Genomic DNA, 24601 nt, shown 5'->3' with positions numbered 1-24601 from the left:
CCCCCGTGCGACGGCCACCTGCCACAGCCCATAGACTCAGGGACTCAAGGCTACAAGGGCCCATCGTGATCTGCTAGTGTGACCTCCTGCACATCGCAGGCCACAGAACCTCGCCCACCCGCTCCTGCAACAGACCCCTGAGCTCTGATAATACTCAGTCCTGCCATGAGGGCAGGGGGCTGGACTAGATGACCTCTCAAGATCCCTCCCAGTCCCACGCTTCTGGCCGAGTCACTGACGTCCTCAAATCATGGTTTAAAGTCTTCAAGTTACAGAGAATCCCCAATTTACACTAGTTTAAACCTGCAAGTGACCCATGCCCCAAGCTGCAGAGGGAGGCAAAAACCTGCCAGGGTCTCTGCCAACCTGACCCAGGGGAAAATTCCTTCCTGATCCCAGATATAGTGATCAATTAGACCCTGAGCACATGGGTGAGACCCACCAGCCAGACACCTGGGAAAGAATTCTCTGTAGTAGCTCAGAGCCCTCCCCATCGTGTGCCCCATCTCTGGCCACTGGAGGTATTTGCTGCTGGCAGTTACAGTCCCATTGTACCATCCCCTCCACAAACTGATCAGCCTCAGTCCTGAAGCCATTTGGGTGTTTTCCCCCCCTAAACTTGTTGCTGGCCAGTTTATATCCTTGTGCTCACCCTGGCGCTTACCTCCAATAACCCCCCCCCACCCGGGCCCAGAGAGCTCCCTCGGGTGCCCAGGGAGCGGAGACGCCGCCCAGTGGGAGGATTCAGAGGGTGCCAGCAGGGTGAGGACAGGAGCAGCAGCATTTCACACAGACTAACCAAGGCTGGATGGAACAAGCGGGGCCAAGTAACAGCTGCAGCCAGGGAGACAGGAGAGGAGCAAGGCAGTGAGCAGGTTTGAGCTGTGGGGCAGGAGACAGAGACTGAACACCAGGCTTTCCAGCCCAGAGGTCTGACTGGGCCAGGCTCCCACTGGCAGGGGCCTCTTCCTGGGGCAACAGCTCCTGTGCTTCCCAGGATGCCTGATGGAGCTGGACAGGAAACTGCACCTGCCCTTCCCTCATAGTCGCTAGTCACGCCTCTGTCTGCAGGTGCTACAGAAACGCGTGGGGGCCCTGGGCAGCTGGGAGGGCGCTGACCAGCCAGGGCTCCCCTTCCCAACTCCCAGGACTGGTTCACACGTGTCACAGCCTGGCATCCAACTCGCCCCCTTGTTCAGCTTCCAGGCTGGGTTATTTCTACAGGAGGAAAGGCCTTTGCCAATGCCATGGCGGGGATGCCAGGCAGAGCCCTGGCCCCACGGCCTGCTGGAGAACAAGGGCTAGTCAGACCCCTAGCACTCAGCCCCTATGGTCCCCCCGCAGATGCACCAAGAGGGAAAGCACCAGGTTTCGGCCAATACGGCTGGGTGGTTTCCTTGCCACCTGAGCCCAGCGCCATAGGCCAAGCCTGCTTCCCTGCACGGGCCCCAGGCTGCCCAGCTCCCAGTTTGTTTGGGCACCCGCCATCCCTGTGGGGACAGTTGCTGGGCAGCGAGGAGGAATAAAGCCCCAGCCTGAGCAGCGGGATACATGAAGCAGAGCGCTCTCCAGGGAGCCACACACCTGACGATGCAGCATGGAGCCAGCTGGGCAATGGAACCTGGCCTCCCCGCACACAGAGGCGCCTCCCCCCGGGGACAGACCGTGGGCAGAGCCGAGCACGACAGTACCCGAGAAGGGTTCAGACAGCAGCTCCCACAGCTGGGCATAGCTCAGACAGCACCAGCCTCAGCACATTCCCAGCCAGCCGCCAGCCTCGGCTCTGCCTGGATTCCACGCCCAGAAGAGGCGACTAAGCCGAGGGCAAGGATTATGGTACACAAGGGCGAACGAGGCTCCTTGCAAAGGCTGGAGCAGGCTGGGGATGGGGCGGAGCCTGGCCCGGCTGCGCCATGCTACGCTAAGCAGTGTGGGAGCCGGGCTCGCGCCAGCAGCCCCACTCCAGACTGGGCACCGGCACATGGCCTAGGCTAGCTCCAGGCAACCTGGCGGGAACCCTGCGGCTCTGGCAGCTTAATGCGCTGCTACGCTGGCTGCCATGCACCTCCCCAGCACCAGCGCCGCACACAGAGCAAGGGTTAACCAGCACAGACAGGAACAGGCTGCAGGTCCCCCATGGCAGGGCAGGGTGGGGGAGAACTGACATAATCCCCAACAAAGCCGGCTCACTCCACCACGGCTGGCTGGGCAGAGAACGTGCTGAGGCAGCAATCTGGGAGTTCAGGGAGTGACGTCCTCGCCCTGGACTGTCCCTGAACACTGCGTGGTCTGGGCCTGGGCTGCCCAAAGGGGAGGAGGGTCACAGCACCCTCCCTGGGATCCTGCTCCGTTCCAGGCGCCAGCAGCAAGCTCAGCCACGCACCCTGCCCAACTCATCAGTTACCAGAGACTGGCCTGAGCCCACGCCCCTTGCCACACCATGGGGGCTGGGCAGAACAGCAGCCCTGCAGCTGGGTCAGCACCTTTTGAGGGTCCACAGAGATCCCCTAAGGCAGCATGACGTGCGAGAGCCAGGGACAGAACACAGGAGTCCTGACTCCCAGCCCCCTGCTCTAATCCAGTAGACATCTCCCCTCTCTGACATTAGAAATCCTAACTCGAGCCAAGAGCTGGATGCAGGCCCCAGGCAGCATCAGCGCAGGTGACCCAGGGAGATAAGTCAGCTTCCAGCTGCCCCCAGCCATGCCCCCGTCACTCCCTCCACGGCATCATAGGATGGAAGGAGCCTCCCTTGAGAAACCCCCAGTTTTGCACAAATTAGGTTCCTCTTGCCTTCATGTGGCACTTGCCTGACTCCTCCCAAGAGCCCCTGGCCTTGGGGACTCTCCAGCTCTGCTCAGCGGAAGGTCGCCCTGATGGAGGAGTCACCCCACAGAGGGTGGGGCCCCTCCCTTACTTGGCAGACTGGGGCTGGGGTCAGGGGCTGTTGAATGGGACCATCTGACAGCAGGAAGAGACAGTTTGCCGTGTTTACACAGGGCTCAGCTCCTTAGTGCAGCGCCTGATGCCCGGCTTCACTCCGCTCCCAGCCCTGTGCCAGCTCGGTCCTGGACCAAGCAATCACAAAACACTTTCCGAATTCCTGGCTACGCAGCCAGCCCGGCAAGGTTCAGCTGGGCAAGACTGAGCATGCCCGGCCTCCACACCACCAGGAGGGCTGAGCGCCACGGGGGACGGGGAGACGCTGCTCTGAGCCACAGCCAGCCCCCGCTCCTTTAGCCCAAAAGACTGGAGCACATCCCCCCACACCTCCAAACAGACAAAAGACCAAGGCACAGAGCCCAGCAAGCTCACACCCTGCCAGGACACTCCGCACCGGCCGCTGGGGGATGAGAGCGCATTTCCCATGGCCAATAGCCCCACCAGCAGGAGGGGATGCCGCACCCCGGGACAGGCTCCTGCAGGAGGGGGCGCTGAAGGGGGAGCCCAGAGGAGGACGGTTCCTCCCCTACAGGAGCTGTGGTTCTCCCAGCCATGGTCCGTGCAGCTCCCACGAGAGGAGCCCATACACCTTGTGTGCACGAGACCAGGTTTTTTTTTGGCTAGCAGCATCCCTCAGGGCCACACACGTGCTCTGTGCCTCCTCAAGCTCCCAGACAGCGGCCGGGCGGCAACCCCCGCCCCAACTCAAACCCAGGTGGCCGAGGGCTCCTGAGACCAGGGCCGAGGGCTGGTCATGCCTGATGGCATCACGGATGGACACGGGTAGCTCAACAACGCCAGTCCTGCCAGGCTGGGGGGCTTGGGCTGCAGGAGAAGCCTGTAAGTCTCAGGAGGGGAGGTGCCTTGCTGGGAGCAGGGAACATGCCCCAGTGACTGTGAAGAGAAGACCTCCCCTGGGGCAGTGCCGAGGTAGAAGGCGCTTTCAGCCCCAATCTGTTCACGGGGCCAGCAGACATCTCGATACAGACGATAGGCCTGGGTCAGCCACAGCCTCATCCACTGGCCGGGGCCAATGCTCATGGCAGCATAGTGCTGGGCCAGGAAGCATCAACGTCCTTCCCTGTCCCCCGTTCCAGGAAGGGCTGGGAGGACTTGCTGTGCCTATGGGAAGACCCTGAGTTCCCTCAACGCTGAGCTGCAACCCCTCAGGGGCTGTGGTGTCAGAGCTGAGGTTGGCTGTGCGGGGTCCTTCCTCGGCACCCCGTCTGACACTCCATGGGGTTCAAGGCGACGCTAGCCTGGCCATTTGGAGGGTTCTGACGCTCGCCGCCTGGGGGCTGACGAGACCTTCGTGGACTGTCCCAGACAGTGGAGTTTCAGCCTCATGAGTCCAGGGAAGGACGAGGATGCCGAGCATCTGCTGGGAATGTGGGATTCTCACAGACAGAACAGGTCCCAACTGTGCCCATTGTCAGGGGAACCAGTCCATGGAAGGAGGGCTGAGCCCTGGGGCTTGATTCCATCGCTACAGAGACCCCGTACGGTGAGGGTCTGTGCTGGGGGAGGGGATGTAACCAGAGAATTTCAGGCCAGTCACCCTCAGCCCATGGTGGTCAGGAGCACCGAGGTTCTCAAGCCACTTAGTCTGAGCTAGGAACGTACAGGTTTAACGTGTGCCAGGTTCGGTCTTGCTGCCATGGGCATTAAACGGAAACTGAGACAAGTCATAGCCACCTCTCCCGTTATGCCCCCATGCAGGAGCACAAGGTGCACATGCAGCCCTGCCCGTCACAAAAAAACAGGTCTTGTGTGCAAGGCACATGCACCCCTATAGTGGGATCCATGCTGACTCGCTCAAGGCAGTAGCCTGGGTTCTATTCCTGCTCACAGGCACCAGTGCCAATTTTGGGCTCCTCATTACCAAGCCAGAGGTTTAGTTAAACTCTGGGCAACGCCACAGAGACTCAGTCTGGTGTGCTGGTCAGTGGGCCTGGGCATCGCAGTCACAGGGAGCATGGCCATGGCCCGGGGCCAGCCATGGGTCCTGGCATCAACCTCTGCTCTAGCCCTCCCTCACCGACACTCTGCACACCAGGCACCCAGCTCAGCCCCAGAGGGTTCTGCAGTCCCAGAGACCCCACAGCTGCCCGCTTTGTGCTTGATGACAGTGGAGTTGGGCACCAAGGGGTTAAACACAAATCATTCTACACAAAACAGCCCTCAGAGGTAGAGAGGCTTCCTTGGCCCTCAGCCCTGTCCTGAGAGAAGGGGGACCGCAGCCCCCCAGACAGGAGCTACAGGCTCCTGAGGTGTGTCAGACTGGAGAACATGACAATCAGGCCCCCGGGGGCTCTGCTGAACCAGGCCCCAGCCTGAGCACCGATAGGCAGAGCCGCCTGTCACTCCACCTGGCCTCATTCAGGAAGCAGAAGGCAGAGGACTGACTGGTGGTGCTGGAAGCAGCTGGCTCTGGGAGTGTTCAGAGGCGCACGCCAGGCTTCCCTGGAAAGGCTGTGGACAGCTGGCTAGCCCGAGAGAGACCCTGCTTGCCCAGCGGGAGCGGGGGGGACCAGGGATGGCACATGCCAAGCGCTGGCAGCAATTTGGCAAATTCATAACTGCTCAGCAAGCCTGTGGGAAGCTGCTGCCACATGCGACCCCTCCAGAACCACATGCAAAAGAACCCTATGGCTCAACCATGCTTCAACAGCACGGTTTAAACGCTGTGGTGTGGACAGGGCTCAAGCACCAGTGGCTGCAGAGCTCCATCTCTAGTCTCTACGCAGGGCCGGGCTGAACGGCACAATCCTGCCAGGAGGATGGAGTCTCACAGCAAGGAGCGGGGCAGGGCTGTGGAAGAAAGGCAAGGTGCCCTAAGGAAAACCGCTCACTCTGAAGCTCCCATCTATGTCCCCATACACACACACACACATTTAATCCCAATTTGAAAACTCTGCTTTTTAGGTCAGTGTTGCAATTGCTGAGAGCCAATCTGGGCTGGGGCTCTTAAGGGAAGTCCAGCAAGGGCTGAAATAAATCCCATTTGACACACTTCCCAGCAGTGTCCCCAGCACAAAGGCGCAGGGATCCCGAAGGCCCTGAGTGCACCGGGAACAGGACCATGCTAACTACACACTGTGCAACACGCAAAAAGGCTCCTCTCTACCCACTGCCACTGCATGGCCTGCTGAGCCCGCACTGCCTCTCAGAGCCTTTATCCCCATCCCCTGACCACAGACCAGGCCTCTCCTAACCCAGTGCACAGCTCCCAGCCCTGCCCACATCTGCAGCTGCTCTATTGTGATCTGTAGTATTGGGACCCCGCTGTGCCAGGCGCTCTACACATACAGCCCAGGTTCTCAGCAGGGTCTGCCCATTTCCAGGGGCTTGCTCACAGCACCAGACCCTGAGGGAACACTGTAGCCAAAACCACCACATGGAGCTGAAGGGTCTGGGGGCAAACAATTCTATGGGCCTGCAGCGGGGTGGGATGTAGCCTGGCTGAGCTCTGGCTCCTCAGAGAGGGTCTTGTCCTGGCCAAGGTTTCCCCTCCCCACTTTTGGAACCCACTTCTGCAATAAAGTGGCTGTTCTGCCTTCCCCCCCCCATAGCAGGGAATAGGCTGGTCTCCACTCAAACAGAGGAGGGCCCAGGATGGCGTGGAGCTGCAGCTGCTGAGCTGGGCACATAGCCAGCATGTTTGCAGGGTCCTTCCCACTACCAGGCCACGTGGGGCAGGCAGAGAGGGCTGCAGTGTGACTGGTATCAGGGAGGGATGTTCAGACAAATGGTGCGGGGATCAGAGAGTAGAACAGACAGGCTGGTGCCACCACCCAAGGCAGAGCCTGGAATGCACCAGAGCGTGAACCTGCCAGGACTGAGGGGTTAACCCCCCACCCTCTCCCCCACAGACTGAGACTGAGCCCATGGGTGGGAAGTGAGTGAGAACTCAGAGCCAAGGGCAGGACAGCCCCAGCTGGGAGAAACAAGAGTCTGTATATCCCGGGCAGGGGCCACCTGGTCGGTCCCCACATAGAAAGCACCCAGCTTCTCGCTCCGCAAACGTGGGCCACGACTCCTACCACCACCCTGTATGTGGGACAGGGCGGGGGGACAACGGGGACATCTCCACTGTGGTGCCCCATTGCAGGGACGGGGGGGCAAGGCTGCCATTACCCACAGGGACTCCCATCCTCCCTTCACAAGGCTAGGGCACAACAGGAGGGCAGGCTGGGACGTGCTCCCCAGATGGTGCTGGACTGGGCAGAGTGCGCCATTAAAGGCGCGTCCCTCCTGCCCACCAGGCCAGGCCAGGGCAGCCGGGAGGGCAGGCGGGACAGCCACGTGGCCCGGGCATTCAGGCGCAGGTGGCTCCTGGTGTGAGGACCCGCAGGAGGGTCGTGATCCGATCCCCTGTCCAGCCTCACAAACACCCCACGTCCCGGGGGCTCTGGACGACGCCAGACACTTGTCCCCCCCATTGTAAACTCGGTCCCCCAGTTAGTTCTGCCCCAGGCCCCCACGCCGCGCCCAAGACGGGCCCGGGGGGGAACGTCCCGCCGGCCCCGGCTCGCCCGGGGACAATCTCCGCACCTGCCCAGGGCACGTCACGAAAGCAGCGAGTTTCGGCCCCCGCCTCCCGCAGCGCCCGGGCCAGGCAGCGACGAACGCCCCGGGGCGCTGCGGAGAGGCCGGGCCGCTCTGCCCGGGGGTCCCGGGCTGCAAAGCACTTGGGAGCCGCGGCCGGGTGGGGCGAAAGCGCCGGGCCAGAACAAACCGCCCGGGGCAGGAGCCGGGCTCTGCCCAGCCCCGGCTGCCGGACACGTCTCCCCGCCGCCCCGGAAATCCCGGGGGGCTTTGCCCAGGGGGCCCCGCCAGCCCGGCTCCAGCGCGACCCAGCCAAGAGACCCCCCGGGGCCCGGCGAGCAGCCTGGGGCGCCCCGCACGGTCCCAGCGCCGGCCCGCGACAGCCGCGAGCCCGGGGCGCCCCCCCGCGCCTGACGCAACAAAGGGATCTCTGACGTCACAGCCCCCCCCGGCGGCCGCCCCAGGTCCCGCGAGCCCCGGCGGCGAGCCCGGGCTCGAGGCGCCCAGGCCGGGGGCTCGCCGGCGCGGGGCGGGGCGGGGCGGGACTTTGCCCGCTCCCGCCCCGCCCCCCCGGGCCCAAGCGGCGGGGTCCCCGCGGGCAGAGCCCGCCCCGAGCTCGCCGGCCGCACCTGAGGAACTCCTGGAGGCAGGTGTCGCAGAAGCGGTGGCCGCAGGTGGAGACCTGCACGGGCTCCCGCATGGCCTTGCCGCACAGCGGGCACAGCAGCCGCCGCTTCGGCTTCTCCAGGAACTTGTAGTCGAAGCCGGGCATGGTGGGGCCGCGCCGGGGCCGCCGCTCGCCGCTCGCCCCGCGCCTGCCGGGCACCGACTGGGGCCGCGCCGCTCGGCGGCTCCAGGTCCAGGCGGCGGCTCCGCCCAGGGCGGCCCCGGGCTCCGCGCGGTCCTAGCGCCCGCCCCGCGGCGAGAGCAGCGGCTCGGGGGGGCCTTCCCCGGCTCAGCGGCTGGCAGAGCAGACACCGCGCTGCCCCCCAGCCTAGGGCTGCGCCTGCCCCCCCGCCCCGGGTGCCAGGTCAACACAAGACTTCGCTCAGGGGGGTGGGTTTTCCCAGCCCCCGTTCGGCTGGCAGAGGGTCGGAGTCCCCAGAGCCAAGCCAGGGCCACCCCCTGCCCCTGGCTCCCTTCCCGTGCCGCAGCCCCGCGGGCCTGGCCCCGGCCGGGGAGCCGGGGTCTGTTCTAGTCTTGGCTCTGCCACATGCTCCCTGGGTGTCCTTGGTTGAGTCACTGACACCCTGTGCCTCAGTGTCCCCCACTGGGCTGTTTACTTACCTGTGCGTGGAGGAGTCATTAGCTCTGGTCTGCCAGGTGCTTTGAGACTGGCGCGTCTCTGGGGGGTGGCCACGGTCCCAGGCCCGGCCCAGCAGCCTCTGGCTCAGCACCCAGGTGGCGGGGGAGGGGGTGGTTTCTCCCTGACTCGCACCCAGCACCGGCTAACCACACTCCCGCTCCCTCCCCCAGCCCCGCTGCACCCACCCCTGAGCTGCCGCACCCGGCGACAGGTGGGGAGGAGGGCGCCACCTAGTGAGCACACCTGTTACCTGCACAAGTTACTAAACCGTACACATCTGGAGCAAGGTGAGGCTACCGGCAGCGGTTCTCAAACGGGGAGTCAGGATCCCATTTTAATGAGGGCACCAGGGTTGCCTTAGAGTTGCTGGGGCCTGGAGCTCAAGGGCTTCAGCCCTAGACGGCAGGGCTGGGTTACAGGCCCCCTGCCTGGAGCTGAAGCCCTTGGGCTTTGGCTCTGGCTCCTGCCCCTGGGGCATAGGCTTCAGTCCTCCCTTCTGGGGTGCTGTAGTAGTTTTTGTTGTCAGAAGGGGGTCGCAGTGCAATGAAGTTTGAGAACCCCTGCACTAGACAATCCTTTTCAGGCAAATACGGTGCTGCATGGCTACAGGCACTGGGGCGGACATTCAGGACCTAGACAGCACAAAGATCTGCAGTGATCCCTGTGGCTAATCTCAAACAACTGTTTTGTTCGCTCTTGAAATCTATACAGCCACCCCCACTGAAGGACATTTGCCCCAATGCTGGGCCTTGGGGGGCATGCTGAGGAGGGCAAAAACAATCCCATTCCCTGTTTCTCAGACAAGAGAACATCCCATTTCTCTCCATCATTCTCCATACAGACCGTCAAGACTCTCGGCTTAGCCCCTCTTCCCCGCCCCTGGGAGTTGGGGGCCCTGCTCGGACTGCATGGGTACCTATGCCCAGCAGGCAATAGCCTTCCTGCCCCGCACCTCACCTTTTTCTCAAAGAGTTTGGAGGAAGGATAAAAGATGCAATGAGCAGAGCCAGACTAAAGCTGCCACCCTCCAGCCTCCACTTGCTGCTCTCAGAAACCAAAGCAGCATTTAGGAATATATGTCCCTTTCCCTGGAGGCTGGCAGAACAGGTCCAACCACCATTTGGTGCCCACCGGCTGACAGGGTGAGGAGCAAGTGTCTGGAGTCTAACCAGCCCATGCTCTAGTCCTTGTCTCATTGAGGGTAGTGGTTGCTATGGTAACTTTTGGGTTTAGTTTTCAAATAGCAAATGGAACACGGAGGGATTCCTGGGGGAAATGCTAAATGAGTAAATCCCCATCATGACGCTTGCTACACATGTTCTTCTCCCCAAAAAGTCTTGTTAAAATCTGCCAGGGTCTGCCTGGTGGGAGCAAAACCTGGCCCCCCAGCATTTGCTAGAATCAAGGCAGACACAAAACTTGTGGGGTACAGGCTGCAGCCCCCACATACACAGCCCGGGGCAGGGAGGGGAATAATCCCAGGGAATCCGGTTCTGTGCTAGCAGCTTAATCTGCCACATGCATGGTGTTACCCTATCTGCTGTCAACCAACTGGATATATGACAGATGGGTTAAATGAATGGGACATCCAAATTTAAAAGAGGGTCTCTGCCAGTGCATGCCAGGAGCCCACTAGGATCCCTCTCCAGCAGACTGGGCACCAGCACGACTTGAACTACAGGCCCTTAACAGCTTTGGCTGATAGGAGAGGACTGGTCTCCAGCCGCACACTAAGACAACAGGCAGGAAAGGTTAACAAACGGGCTTTGTGAAGGCAGTGAGCTGGTGGCAGAAAGGGCTAAACTTTAACCAGCAGGAATTTGCTCCCTCACTTTCCCAGAGCTCCTGGAAATGCTACATGTGAGAGATTAACCACGGGTGGCCTTATGAGAGCAGGCTGGGAAATGCCATTAGAATACTGGACACATCTGGAGCTTGTTGATTGGTCCCCAACGATGTCCCACCCAGTCTGCATGTTGGGTGCATGGCCCATGGCATGTGGGTAACTATTCTTCCCATTCTGTTTTCTAGTAGCCATAAAACTCTTCAGGCCGGGGAGCTCTGCATTCCCTTTCTGGTTCTGCCACTGACTCGCAGCATGACCATGCGAGCTTAGGTGCCTCTTGCATTACAGTTCAGCCAGTGTCAGGGAAGCCAGATACAATGTGATTATCCCCTAAACCCTCCTATAGCATAGATGGCTCTTAACTGTATTCTGTAAGCAAAAGGGCTAAGGCCTTCGCCGTGTCCAAGCTTTAGCTCACTTTGGGAACACAGTTAGGGTCTGGTCTACACCACAAAATGGACCCATGTTGTTCAGTTGGCATTCGAGTTGTGGTCTAGCTTAGGCTGGGACATGTCTGTGAAAGCTGGTCCCATCCCCCTCAGGTCGGCCAGAACAGGGTAGAATGTACTCCTCCAGCCATAACTCCATGTAAACCATCTCTGCACACAGCTTTAAAACCGGGGGGGAGGGGGCTCTAACTGCACTGTGTCGGTGTCCCATGCGGAGAATGGGGACAGAACTTAGCCAGCTCACAGAAGTATGTGCAGCTCCATTAACGAAGGCCTGCGAGCTGGACTCCGATGAAAGGCGCTAGCAGGCTACAGAGTCATTATTTCTATTTATTGCACTTTGATGTTTAAAACTACTCAGCCTCTGAGCCCACTGCAGAGAGCATTTCTGACTCATTAGCTAGTGGGAACACAAAGTCATCAGAAGGGGCTGGCTGGAGAGATGGGACAGCCTGAAGCGAGGAGTCTCTGTCCCTGCCATGCGGTTTACAAACAGGAAAGATCAGCCCATTTCAGAGACTGATCAGCATCAGATCATGTGTGTCTAGGGCTCCCTCAGGCCCAAATGCCTCTAGGTACATAGGTAGTAACTAGAAATACCTCTTAAACACGGGCAATACATGACCTCACTCCAGTCACCACCAGAGCAGCTACTGTACTTATAACCTCCTCAGCTACCCTGACATATCACTCCCAGACAGACAGGCAGTCCTCCTACACCCAGTGCCCCCAACAGCCCATCACAACCCACCTACAAACACACACACACTCTCTCTCTCTCTCTCTCTCTCCAACTTTCAGCTGAGAACGGAACAAAGCGGCCTGAACGGAACAAAGCTGGGAACACCAGCTCCCTAGGGATTTTCTACTTCTTGAGTCCCTCCCCTCCCTCTTCCTGGTGTTACCATCCCTTTACACAGGGAGAGCTGATTATGGATGCTACTCCACTCCCGGGAGATGCTTAGGAGAGCTACAGAAACCACGTAGTAGAGAGTTTCGTGCCCCTTTCCAATCCCACCACCGCTGAGGCCCTAGGCCAAGTGATGGGCCTTCAGCTTTTCTTCAGGAACATGGACACTGCACAAGATCCATCTCAAGGTGGAGAGAACAGGAGGGAAATGGGTTGCCTCAGCAGCCTTCCCCTTTCCAGCATCATCTCCTGAACATGTTCATTTTTCTGTCCGTCCTCCGGAGGCTCACCAGGGATAGCTGAGAGACGCTGCTGCTCTGGAACAGTCCTGTGGCTGAGCTGTCCTCTTCACCAGCACAGGGCCCATCTCTCCTCTACGCACTCCATGTCCCTCTCCTGCTGCTGGCCCCGTGGAAAGTGCTCTGGCTTTGGAAGCGAGCTGCGAGTAGGGGGCGCACATGAAAGGGGCATGTGCACTTCAGTGCCTGTGGATCCGGGGCTCCTTGCCCTTGGCTGGGATATGCTGCTAGAGGAATGTACTCTAGCCCCAGCTCCTCTACACATAGCACTAAGAACAAGCCAACAAGCCGCTGAGTAGGATAAGCGGGAGCTTTCACTAGGGGTAGCATGAGCTTGTGCGGGGAACAAAGCACAGACTTGAGGGATGGAATGGCCTGTTAGCTCTGGCTGTTGTGCCTCAGGCAGGGAGGACATGCCTCAGCCTGTAGCTCCAAGAGCTCTAGTGTTGTTCTGGGGCCTCTTTGTTTCTTTTCCAAGCTGGGTCACAGTCCAGTATTAAATTCTTCAAATGACCTTGCTTAACTCCGGGGCTTCAAAGATTAACTCCAGTGCTCAGCAAATACCAACAGTGGCTGTGAATTCCTGCTGGCTCTGGCCTTAGCCTGGGGCTGCAACACCCCAAACTCCACACACACCAAGGTGTGACATGAGTGAGAATCAATGGGATAGGGTGACCATACGTCCCAATTTGGCCGGGACAGTCCCTTTTTTAAACCTTGTCCCGGTCGTCCCAACTTTTTTGACAAAACAGGGCGTTTGTCCTGTTTGCTCTTGCTGCCTGATGATCAGTTGGCAAAAGCAAACTGGACAAAGTGGGGCGGGAGAGCACCAATGCCAGCCCCACATGGGAGGGAGGGCTCAAGAAAGCGGCTAGGGTCAGATCAACCCCATGCACGGTGGGGAGAGGGGGCCTTGGGCTGGTCCCGTGCAGTGTCCCGCTTTCGCGTTGGGAAAATATGGTCACCCTACAAGGGAGGTTACTGGGGCCTTCCCCTCTGGGAGTACGTTGTTAATGAGCTGGCTCCTCACTTTATTACAGTCCCTAATGCTGCCATCCCCCATGGGCTCTGCTGAGAAATGGCCCCTCAGTAGGCCATAAAACAACGTCTCTCATGCAGTAAAAGCCCCAGAAGAGGCTCCTGAAGTGGAGCTGGTGCTAGCGGGTTTCACCTCGGTGGGTACTTTGCCCTGGGGAGGATCGGCAGGTACTTCACCTTGGGGAGGAGATGTTTTGCTCCAAGGGGACGTAGGACACCAGGCCGCTGGTGTCGGACTTTCCAGCGGACTGGTTTATGGTGGATTTCTACTCAACTCCATGATACTTTATTGGCAGGAGAGGCTGTACAAGTGCTGCCAAAGTGCAGGACAGAGACCTTTTGCTGTCAGAGGCAGACATGGTTCATCAGGGAGCTGCCCTGCCTAGGTTATGAAGTCACAACCCTCCTGTCCAGTGGCCATTCCTGGCCAATTCTGACCCTCTGGCAAGTCTCTCCAGAGGCAGGAATAGCATCTCCCTCCAGGAAGGCTCCTTTTTCCCTCAGCTCTGGGTCGGAAAGCAGACTGGCCAGGCTCTTCAGAGGGAATCTCTCACTTGCGCTTCCACGTTGGAAGTGCCTCCCTGGAATCAGAGTGGACTTGGGAGCTAACCGTCAGAGGTGCTGAGCACCCACAGCTCCAGATCAGTTGGGGCTGCAGGCACTCGGCTCCTCTGGCAGCCTTCTCCCTGGGCTCTACAGAACAGAGCCGGGGCAGTAGAGACATTGGCAGGAGGATGCAATTCCTGTAGGAGCTGGGGCTGTCCTACAACAAGAGGTCTTTCCTGAAACCATTCACCCAGGAAGGCTGCAGTGGTTCTCTTAGCCCTACAAGCTGCAATCCCCTTGGTTAAGGGTTGCCCTGACTCACAATCCTGGATCTGACTGGGGGCAGAAAACACCTCCACCTAAACAAGGGCTCCTGGCAGCTTCACCGTGACCTACATCAGGGAGAGGAAGCGCAGCCCATCCAAAACAAAGAGGCATGAGACAGGCTCACCCGGCACAGCCAGGTACGCAGCACTGCCTTCATCACTCAGCACTGGCTTGGAACCGATCGAGATGGCCATTCCCCCCAGCAAGCCCTGGATTTTAACTCCCCTGGTGAGCCGCACCATTTTGTGGGCAAGAGAGATCCAATGACCATGTGCAGAGATCTGATCTACAGCCTCTTAGCGTGAATAGAGCTTCTGATGCCAGCAGAGGGGGACGGCACAAAACAAATGCCAAGAAAACAGACATCTTTGAACAACAAACAGGACTTTCTGGTGGTAACAGAGTGCTGATTCTTCCCACCTGTGCAGAAGACAGGGAAAGGAGGTCTTGCTCTCCTGGCAGAACACAGGCAAGAAAGGAATGTCCCCAGTCAGGTCACCACGCAGCTTCCAGTGCTACAGGGGACCATGCTCCTCAGCCTCTCCAGAGCCCCAGCACCCAGCGGGGACAGGAGCCGCGATACAAGAAATTATCTTTCATCTCCAGACACAGCAGCCAGACGCCACTGGAGTCTGTCAGCCACTGCCAAGTTTTGCCTCAAATCAAAGATCCACAATAAAATAACTAAGCCAGTGAACCTACCAGCAAGTGAAAGCATGGCCTTTATACACAACAACTGACTGGCAAGTGTATCATAGTAAATGTGAAAAGGAGGGCTGCTAAGATAGATCAGAGACAAAAGCTCTTCAGCAAATGGCCCAGAGTCTGGTGTCAGCAAAAAAGGGAACGATCCTTCTGGTTACATAGGAAGATAACTCCAGTCTCTGGTAGGAAGAGCCCCGGGGAGGTCCTCCTCCTTCCTCATGGTCAGACTGGGGCTAGCCCTCCAGTTACTCACAGCTGCTTGCTGCAATACTGGTGATTTTCAGTAGCAGAGGTCTAGGCTGTTGGACAGTGAACTGGTCACTAGCAGGCTTTAGGAGACCTGAGAACAAACCTTAGCCGGGGCATCCAGAACTAAGGGTTGAAGGACCCAAGTCAAGCTGTGATTGGAGAGTTAAAGGCAGGCACTTGGGAAGAACAGTCCAGGGCCAAGCCGCCTACACATAAGATCACTGTTCTCGCTGGTTCTGGCAGCTTGTGAAGGGCCAAGTGGGTCACAGCCCCAGAACTTTGGTAGCTTGAAAATGCAATGAACTTAGTCAACAACTCGGCCAAACATTCTTCAGGAATAAATAGACTTTAAGTAAAAGAGTTTTGCACTTAGTCATCCATCATAGTGCCCGGGGCTGTAACAACAGACATTCTGGTGCAAACGCTGACAGCTCCCTCCAACATGAAGCTGCCAGCCCACGCTTTGTAACCAGATTCAGTTTTCATGGAACTGTGAAAATGAACTGAGGCCCTTCTTGCTGGTGACATTCACATATGCAATGCCACAGTGAAATCGCTTGAGTGGGGCCTGCTGAATACAAGTCAGGTCATGATCACCCTTCATCCTGGATGCAGAGATGTGGCCTGTCTCAGCAGATGCTGCTCCATGGGGCAGTGGCCTGGGGATTGTTCTGGTTCCAGCATGCAGTGGCCCCTGTTGATCTGAGGGGTCTGACATCTCTGTATTAACGATAAGGACATCAGTTCTGTGCATTCCATTCTCTATAGATTAGGTGTTCTCAGGCTCCTGGCAAGTGCCAATGCAGCCCATGGTGTTGCCCCTGCACTACAGAACCCCGTCCTCCAGGTCTGAGTAACACTGAGGCAGGCAGGAGAGGATATAAGTACCATGCAGGTCAGAAGATCAGAAGGAAGATGGCTATGTCCATATGGAGGTGGTGCAGTTCACTCCTCTCAGCCCATTCCTCACTGCGGGCCCAACTCTTCCCCTGCAGCTGAAACACAAAGGCAGAAGCCAGGGATAAACAAGGCAAAGTGTCCAATAGAGCACTCCACCAGGAGGCTAAAATCAGCAGCATCCTGTGGCTACCAAGCCAATAATCAGGCTGACAGGCTTTGTGGTTCAGTAGCCCATCTTTCTTGCTATCCCAGGAAGCCATTGTGAGGCCCTCATTAGTACACAGAGCAGAGGGCGTGGGACTGGCATCAGAACAGCCATGTGCACTGGTGCTAAAGGATTAACAGAGAGGCCCTTTGTCTTCATGTTGATTCTAAAGGGTCTTCTGGGGGGTAAAGAAACAGTGACTCCTTGAGGTCTGTGCCCCCCTTTTCTCCCCCCACTGGGTTAGCCCCGAAGGGAAAGAGAGACTCTCTCCAAAGGAGTTCTGTGCCGCTGGACAGGCTCCCACTTCTCATTGTTCATTCATTAGTGGTCCCTTCCTGACTGGGGTTGCTTCGGCAGGGAGGTTTGCACTGCTGAGGTCTGACTAGAGTTAGCAGCAGCTTGCAGCACAGAGCTCACAGCAAAGTCACAGACACTGGTGCAGTCCCAGACAGTTGCAGCCAGGGAGCAGACGCCAAATGCTGGAAAGAAATTGCACTGAATGGTGACCAAGGGAGAATGACAAGTTGGAGCACTAAGGAACCACTGTGTCCTTAGCACAGAGGTGCTTTTTAGTGATGGGCTTTTCGTATGGCCCTGTGTCAGGGGACTAGGGCTATACCACAAGCAGAAGGTTCAGACAGGTTCTCTCTTCTGGGAAAAGCTTTCCAACCCAACAGTTGCGTGAAAGCCCAAAGTTCGAACCAACCCATTCTGTAGGCTTTCCATGCTATCTGCACTCTGGTACCCATGGAGCAGGGCAGGGCGCTGTTTGCATGTGACATTTTGGTGGCTCAATTCACAATCCTGAATGTTATGCATTTGGGTTCAACACTAAATCAGCGAAAGACTGTGAAGCACTCAGATGTAACTGGGGGGGTGGAGAGGGGCAGATAAGGACCTAGGCTGGATCGATACAGATACAAGAATGTTTTCTGTAGCTTAATCAAGGTGCCCAGTGGAGCGTGAGGGAACTAAAAGGCATGTCCCTGGGAAGGAGCTCCTCCCCGCTGGGGACAATTAGCCAGCTAGCAGGGGACGGGGAAAGGGAAAAGCCATAGTCCACACTGCAGAGGTACGAGCAGACCCACCAGTGTGCTGACCTAGGCTCTCTTTGTGTATCCTGGCACAGGAAGGGCAGGTCCGACTGTGGGTTTATTTGAACCACATAATGATGCTGTCTTCAGACTGAGGGAAGAGAAGCCACAGGCTGTTGCTATTTTTATCAAACCACAGAGAAGATCCAGGAGCCAAAATGATGCCTCAAATCTCAGTTTCTATTTAGGCAATTTCAATTGCTCTGAAAGCTGCTGGTTTGGGAAATGCGTTGGCTCCATAAACATGGCCACCAGCACGGCAGCTCCCTGCAGGCTTCCCCTGACCAGCCATAACAGGAGGGCATTAGGAATCCAAAGGGCTCTTCCTTCCCCCGCTGCTCTTTGCTTTGCTGGGTTGGCTCAGTATCACTACAGTGGCTAAGGGGTGTAGCACACAACAAGAGATGGATTCTGTGCTTTGCCTGGGGCTGCTCTGATTTCAGTGGAATACAAAGTCACCATAGATTCCAGCAACCAGCCAGCTGGTAATGAACGGGGGGGCCCTTGGCCCAGTAGGGACTGGGAAGAGCTGCAGAGGTGCTCCAACCAGGGGGGGAGTGGGCTTTGCACTGCTCAGGAGCTGACCCATGGAGCAGTGTTAAGTGACTCCAGAGGGTGCTGCATGCAGCACTCCTGGCTCAGGGATAGGTCTCCATCCTCTGACCAATCCCCAAAGCACAGACACTGTAAACGCTTGGTACAGGACGTCCGGATTGACGGGGCTGAGCAGGGACCCATTGCAGTGGAGGCTGTCCCTGTGTTCTGTAGGGCCAGGATTCACTGTAGAGGAGTAAATCCAGAATGAAAATGTGTTGGACTCCCTGGTTATTAGCATTTGGCCTAAGGAAGAGCAATGGAACACCCCAGCTAGAAAGGGACCTGGGTAGCAGCAGACACAGCAGCACCCTGCTTCCCCCAAAGGAAATCCTAGAGTGGCAAAATGTGGAGGGGCTTAGTCCAGAGGCAAGTCAAAGCAATGCCAAGGCAGGCAGGAGCACTCCAAAGGTCTGTGGCCCAGCAGGCATGGAATGAGCAATAGAGCATTAGTGTCCCCCAGATCACACAGTGTAATTAGCAAGAAGAGCTGCAGAGAGCAGAGGGCAGCAGGGGCTGACAGCTGGCTAAACACACTCTGCCCCCTCAGTGCTGCTGGGCATGACCCCTCTAGGGTGCCAGGCAGGGCTTCAGATAAGGTCCCCTGAGCTTGCAGCAAGAATAGCTGTGGCGAAGAAAGCTCTACTCACGTTTTACTGCCAGCAGTGTGTTCCCATGGCAGCAGGCGACAGAGGTCACCAGGTAGGGGTGGGTCTCCTCCAACTGCACAGGCCTGGGGGTCCTGGTGTCCTCATCCTTCCTTCCCAGGCGCCCGCGGGCTCCTTTCCCCCATGTGAACACCTCTCCCTCTGGAAAGGAGACACTTGGCTGCAGATGGTTTCTCCCAGATTGACCATGAGCTTCGCTGACCCTCCTGTTTCAAGCTGCAGAGCAGAGTGCCCTGCAGAGCGGAACAAGCCTGTCCCCCTTGCTCCCCTCAGAGTGGCCATAGGAAGCAGGATGGGGCTGCAGTCTGGAGCACTCACCAGCAGCACTGACTCCTTGGCTAACAGCTCAAGAAAGCCAGGAATTGCTTCAAGACAGGACACCAGGGCTTCAATCTCACCTGCTCCAATGGCCACAGTGAAGGCATCGCCACAAGCCACCATGGTGACCTTTATCGCTTGGAGTCCCACAACCAGGTAGGGCACACGGCTGGTACGGCAGGTGCTGGTGCCAAGCTGCCCGTGCTGGTTGCTGCCAAAGGTGTAACACTGGCCAGAAGCTGTCAATGGGAAAGACAGAACTGAGAAGTCAGCCAACGCTCGCCTGGTCAGAAAGCAGCAAGATGTCACAGTAAGGGGTTTCACAGTAGCAGCCGTGTTAGTCTGTATTCGCAAAAAGAAAAGGAGTACTTGTGGCACCTTAGAGACTAACAAATTTATTAGAGCATAAGCTCTCGTGAGCTACAGCTCACTTCATCGGATGGTATTCCAGCATGCTGCACAGTGCAGAGCGCACTGCCCCCACAGCCCAAACATTCCCAGGACGACTCGCTGTCTGGAATCCAAACCACACGGGGGGGGAGAGGGCAGTGTTCCCCCCCACATTACCCCTCCCAGCACAGGTTTCCAAGGGCCACCTCCTCACCTGTGACTGCAGCCGAATGGGCTGTTCCGATATCTGCACACACCACAGGCTCTTGATTTAAGGGCCCTGACTGGACACACGTGAATGTGGGAGCCTCTTCCACCCGATCCCCCAGGGACGGCTCCTCCTCCTCCGCAATCTTATCCAGGCCCAGCTTGTTAAACCTGCATGAGGAAAGCAGTCCCGGGGCTGAGCAAACATCATGTATTACAGATGGAACTTCTTCAGGATGCCTTGAGCCAAAGCCATCCCAGGCTAGCTGCACGGAAGCCAAGGGATGCGGAGAAATGTATCATTACTGTGATAGGGGGCACATTCTTGCTCTACACCAGAGCTGTCAGCAGCTCCAGAGAGATACCCATTACTGAGCTTCTTGCACTGCTGGAGACAGGACACTGGATTAGATGGGCTCTTGACTGATCTGCTATCGTGACACCTCTGGTCCAGAAGGCAGGAAAACATCTCTCTTTTCTTACCTGTTGCTCCCACAAGCAAGAATCTGGTTCTTCACAGTCAGGACCATGGAGGAGTCAATACCACAAAGGACTTTCTGAGCCTCATGTTCAGGAGGAACAGCTACCTGCTGGGGAGAATTAGGGGAGTCCAGAGTTCCCAGCCCCAGCCGACCTGAGCAAAAGAAATCGTTTAAAGAGACTTTTTGTGTCAAAATACAAACCAAAGGCATTTCCCTGAGTAACAATATCTAGAGCAGTAACTGTAGGGCCTGGATGTGGGCCACTGCGTGCAAGGGGGCAGGCGCCTTATCTGCGGGACACACCCAGCAGGGAGCACTGTGTGTAGGGCGCAGGTGCCCTGGCTGTGGGGAACTGTCAGCTGCTCCAGCCACAGTCGGTCCCACACAACAGTTACCTTCCAGGAAGTGCACAAAGGGACATCAGTAGGGACTGGGGAAGTAAAAGGGGAGGAAAAATGACCCCTGATCATGCTAAGAAGTGGCAGCTAAAATCCCCTTACCATTGTCCCCTCTGCCCCAGGCAAACACTTCCCGTTCATTGGAAATGGCCAGCACATGAGACGCGCCACATGCCACCTGCACAATCTCGTAGCCCAGCAGTGCCTCCACGATCTTAGGCTGGTAGAGAAAAGAACAGCATCAGTCAGCTCCGCCCTTTCCCCCCCATCAGCTCACTGACTGACTCCTTACTACAGCAGATCTGCCTACCTGGCGGGCACTGCAGAATGGCAAGGCAAAGTAGCAGAGATCCATGGAGTTTCTAGTTCCTATCCCAGGTTTTACACTATATGAACAATATTTACAATTCCATCGTACCTTTTGTCCCAAGGGATCTTAAAGGTGCTTTACAAACTATGTATATACAGCACAAAGGAAAACACAGCCACCTCTGGGGTAAACGACAGCTGCCAGACAACCAACTAGCACAACAGTTTGGGGAGGAGAAACATTATGCCAAAGGCAGCAGGGCAAATCTCTACCCTTGTGACAAAAGCCCATGCAAAGCAGGTAAAACTTGGTTATAATGTCTCACCTGAAAGATCCACACCCAGGGCACTGCACGGAAACTACCGTGAGGCGGGTGGATGGAGATTCCCCATTTATCTCCTCACTTTGTTTTTTCCGTGCTGTGATAAGAGTCAGATCTCACACATCCCTCCCATGGGCCTCAACCTCCTCAGGGAAAAGCACCATTTGTTAAATATGGTTGCAGCCACCAATCTACGCTCCTCCACAGCGACAAATGGGAGGTGTGCACAGCTCTCAAGCAGAAGCCAGAGGGTAACACCCACCGAAGCCCTGCAAGGGATCACAGAGACAAACCGTCCCAAACCCTCATCCCTGGCTGGATTTCACATGCTATCGCCACCAGCCAGCCAGGGTGGGCTGGGAAACAGCCCGGAGAGGGGAGGGGGAGAGGAGAGCTCCTTTCCAGCTCCAGCACTTTGTCCCAATCAGGGACGCGTGGCTCTCCTTTGAACACTGGCTCTTTTGAAAAACAAGTTTCCCAGTGAACCGCAGCAGCTGCAGGGCTGAGACTGAAACAACCAGGTGTGTGATTGGAGGCAGCGGCAGAGTCTGGGTCCCAGCCAACAGCAACCACAAGGCAGCTCTCGACTTCCTTCGGCATGTTGCAACGCCACATTCAAAGACATCTTTGTGCAAGTGGGGAGAAAGAAGCAGGATGAACAGAGCTGGGGGGAGGGAAGGGAAAGGATCCGGTTCCAGAGCCCGTCAGCATCATTTGGATGCACACATCAGGACTGTTGCAAGTCCACTGGGGGCCAGGGAGAAGCTGTGCCACGTGACACAATCAGTATTTATCGGTGTCCCCAATTCCTTACACTACAAACCTGTGTTACATCAGTGAAGTTTCCATGCCCCAAACAACCATTACTGCCACTGCCAAAAGTCATGATTATCCCCCTGTCTGGAAAAGCAAAATAAAGCCGTGTTACAGCCACTCACAATACACTGTGCATCCGCACAGCCCTGGGGACAGACCACAGTATCCAAGCAGTACCAGTGTCCCTTGGGAGCCCTCGGCTGGCAGACACTGCCAATCCCACTCTGATGCCTTGGGCTAGCTGCTAGAGGAATATGTACAGAGGGCTAGTTTTAGATGGGGCTCAGGAGTCTTGAGAGAAGCAGCCATAAACGTGCTGGGACAAGTCACCCAACAAGAACTAACACAAACAGAGGATGATGGGCAAAGCACTGAGATAACATTATTCCAGCTGTGTACGCAGGAGCTTCTAATTCAACAGTCTGGAGAGGTGTTAAACACACAGAGCCCTTCATTTACCGGCCACCCAGCCCAGGGGCAGCAGGAAGCATGGTCAGAGATAGGACAAACATACACATTTGAAGTTTGCCAGTTGCAAATCTGTCACTTATTCCCCTGATCCCCAGCAGAACTGCAAACACACCCAGCTCCCCACAGGCCATCAGAAGAACCTCACTGTGCAAACAGTGCACATTCCATGCTGATGTCACTCAGCCAGGCAGCTCAGGCCAAAAGCAACTCTGAAGATGCTTTAAAAGCATTTTCAGACCCTGGCTCCCCAGGTGCTGCTGAGGACACCAGGCCCTGCAGAGGACTCACAAAGACTCATTGAAATTGGTTTCTCATTCCGGGTGGGAAGGGTTTTCTGCCACACGGATCTTGGGACTAGAGTCATGCCCCATCAGCAACACAGCAGCTGCACCATCCCAAGATGGGGTTGGCTGCTTTGGGAACCCCCCATCCGTGCAGGGAGGCAGCACTGCTCATGGCCATACCTGTCAGGCAGGTTGTGAAGAGGTCACCACAGGACACATGTTTGATAGTCACTCCAGACTGGCCTTCCAGGAATCGGGACACAAACTGAGGCTGGAGCTGCTCTGTGGCCCCTGGGAGAGAAGGGCCTCCAGCAGCACCCATTGGGGAAGCCTAGCAAGGAGAAGCCAAAAGGTTTTGAAATGTACTTTGCTTGCAGCTGGGCTTGGGTGAAAAGCACAAGTTGGGGCAATAAGCCCACCCCCACCTCCTGCAGCCTCAGTGGTCACCAGGAGCAGCCAGGGATTTGCCTGCTCACTGGGGGGATGTGGGGCCATGGCATGTCTGGAAGCAGGCTATACTCCTCCTTTGCTGATAGTGGCTTATTGCCCTTGGCTGCTGCCTGCTTGCCATTGCTCACCTCCCACATGATGAGCCTCCCTGATTTAGTGACACCGGCCTTCTGGGTTCTCCCTGCAGAAACCTGCACCACTTCTGTGTTGAGCATGGGCAGGCGGAGTGGGGTGGTGATCCCGCTGCCCCAGGTGTAGATGGAAGACAGGGGAGGTGGGATTCCAGTCCTGGCTGAACCAACTCGAACACCTAGGAGTCCAAACGAAATACCATCACCCCAGATTGCCACCCCCCCAGCCCTCCTTGGCAAGCTATAATGGGCAAGGAAGTGGCTCTAGCCATACTATCCAGATGCCCACCCGCAGTGGAGGACAACACCCAGTTAGACAGAGGGGCTAAATCAGCTGGCAAGAACAGGGCCTGGAACCTCTGTCTGAGGTTCACCAGGGGCTCCAGGGAAGGCTGTTCACAGCAGCTCTCCAGGGCAATGCCAGCAGGAGGAGGGGGAAACTAGCGTTCTACTCTAGAATTTGCAGAGGGTAGATGGGCTGCTACAGCTCTAGCTATTCATCACCCAGGAGTCCTCAATTCCCAGCCTGGGTGTGCTGCATCACAGGGAAACTCAGGCGCCAGACGACAAGGGCAGGAAAGCCTCTGAAGGGGCTGATCTAGAAGCAGCACTGGCTAGCTCCTGAGTCCCATCAGCCCAGGGCTGGAGTACAGGGTCTCCGAGGAAGAGGATTTAGGGTGTGAAGTGCCTGAGTTTCATCTGGCAGAGGATGCCACTGCTGGTCAATACAAAGGATTCTCCTTTGAAATGAAATTCTGCTGAATACACTGTGCCCGGCCTTACCCCTGGGTCTGGCACTGGTCACTCTTCGTCCCGCTCTGTTGTGGGTCACTGGTGGCACTGTAGCTAATGGCTTCTCAGGCCTGTCAAACCAAAATGCACAACTTCTGACTGATCACTCAGACAGCCGGGCCAGCATCAGCAATGGGCTCAGAGAAGAGAGGGAAGCTTTATCATTAGGGCAGAGTGAACTGCTGAGCATGGCCTGGTGCAGGCAGAGTCAGGGCAGGAGACACAGTTCAGTTTCCTGGGGACAGTTCTTTAAGATCGGCCAGCTGGCTCTCTGTCCTATGTGAGGTCATGCTGGCCCCAGGGTAAAGGCGACACCGAGGGCAGGGGCAAGAACTCAGTCAGTGTGTACACATTTGTATTTGCTGACCACAGCAGTATGTGTCTCCTCAACTCCAGGGATCCCAAAGCACCACACCAAAGAGTGAGCGAGCAAGTGCAACACCTGTCAGCAAGATCCTGAGACTGGATGTGAACCTGTCCTCCCAGTGACAGCCCCTCAGCAATGCACCATCTCCTGAGCCCCCTGGCTGCCAAGCAGCACCAGTGCTGGGCACGAGCCTGGGTCCTGTTAGCCTGTATGCACATACCACAAGCACAGCTGAG

The 24601-nt window shown here is 57.0% G+C and overlaps 2 protein-coding genes across 7 annotated transcripts in view; both read right to left on the bottom strand.

Annotated features, from left to right (window-relative positions):
- The window catches only part of TRAF4 (TNF receptor associated factor 4), a 29052-nt gene extending 20711 nt beyond the window's left edge, over window positions 1-8341 (bottom strand). For 2 of the 3 annotated variants that reach the window (XR_006276145.1, XM_043499198.1), the window contains exons 1-2: window positions 3740-5193; window positions 1745-1748 (exon numbers count right to left, since the gene is read on the bottom strand). Coding sequence is in view for 2 of the 3 variants with exons in the window: in XM_043499198.1 (XP_043355133.1) it covers window positions 1745-1748; window positions 3740-3920 (185 nt within the window). In the remaining variant the exon portion in view is untranslated. Of the gene's footprint in view, window positions 1-1744; window positions 1749-3739; window positions 5194-8120 lie in introns of those variants that run through there. The other variant, XM_043499199.1, reaches the window with a different exon arrangement.
- A 6580-nt stretch (window positions 8342-14921) lies between these two features.
- The window catches only part of NEK8 (NIMA related kinase 8), a 32759-nt gene continuing 23079 nt past the window's right edge, over window positions 14922-24601 (bottom strand). For 3 of the 4 annotated variants that reach the window (XM_043499195.1, XM_038375617.2, XM_043499196.1), the window contains 10 exons: window positions 23990-24069; window positions 23204-23385; window positions 22806-22956; window positions 21878-21954; window positions 20525-20642; window positions 20026-20176; window positions 19550-19713; window positions 19026-19184; window positions 18610-18768; window positions 14922-16161 (listed from right to left, as the gene is read on the bottom strand). In XM_043499195.1, coding sequence (XP_043355130.1) covers window positions 16133-16161; window positions 18610-18768; window positions 19026-19184; window positions 19550-19713; window positions 20026-20176; window positions 20525-20642; window positions 21878-21954; window positions 22806-22956; window positions 23204-23385; window positions 23990-24069 — 1270 coding nt within the window. In that variant the 3' untranslated portion in view covers window positions 14922-16132. Of the gene's footprint in view, window positions 16162-18609; window positions 18769-19025; window positions 19229-19549; window positions 19714-20025; window positions 20177-20524; window positions 20643-21877; window positions 21955-22805; window positions 22957-23203; window positions 23386-23989; window positions 24070-24601 lie in introns of those variants that run through there. The other variant, XM_043499197.1, reaches the window with a different exon arrangement.

Source organism: Dermochelys coriacea, chromosome 17 (assembly GCF_009764565.3).
Source record: "Dermochelys coriacea isolate rDerCor1 chromosome 17, rDerCor1.pri.v4, whole genome shotgun sequence".
NCBI lineage: Eukaryota > Metazoa > Chordata > Testudines > Dermochelyidae > Dermochelys > Dermochelys coriacea.
The sequence above is the reverse complement of the archived record's forward strand: the minus strand, read 5'-3'. Positions and strand labels throughout refer to the sequence as shown.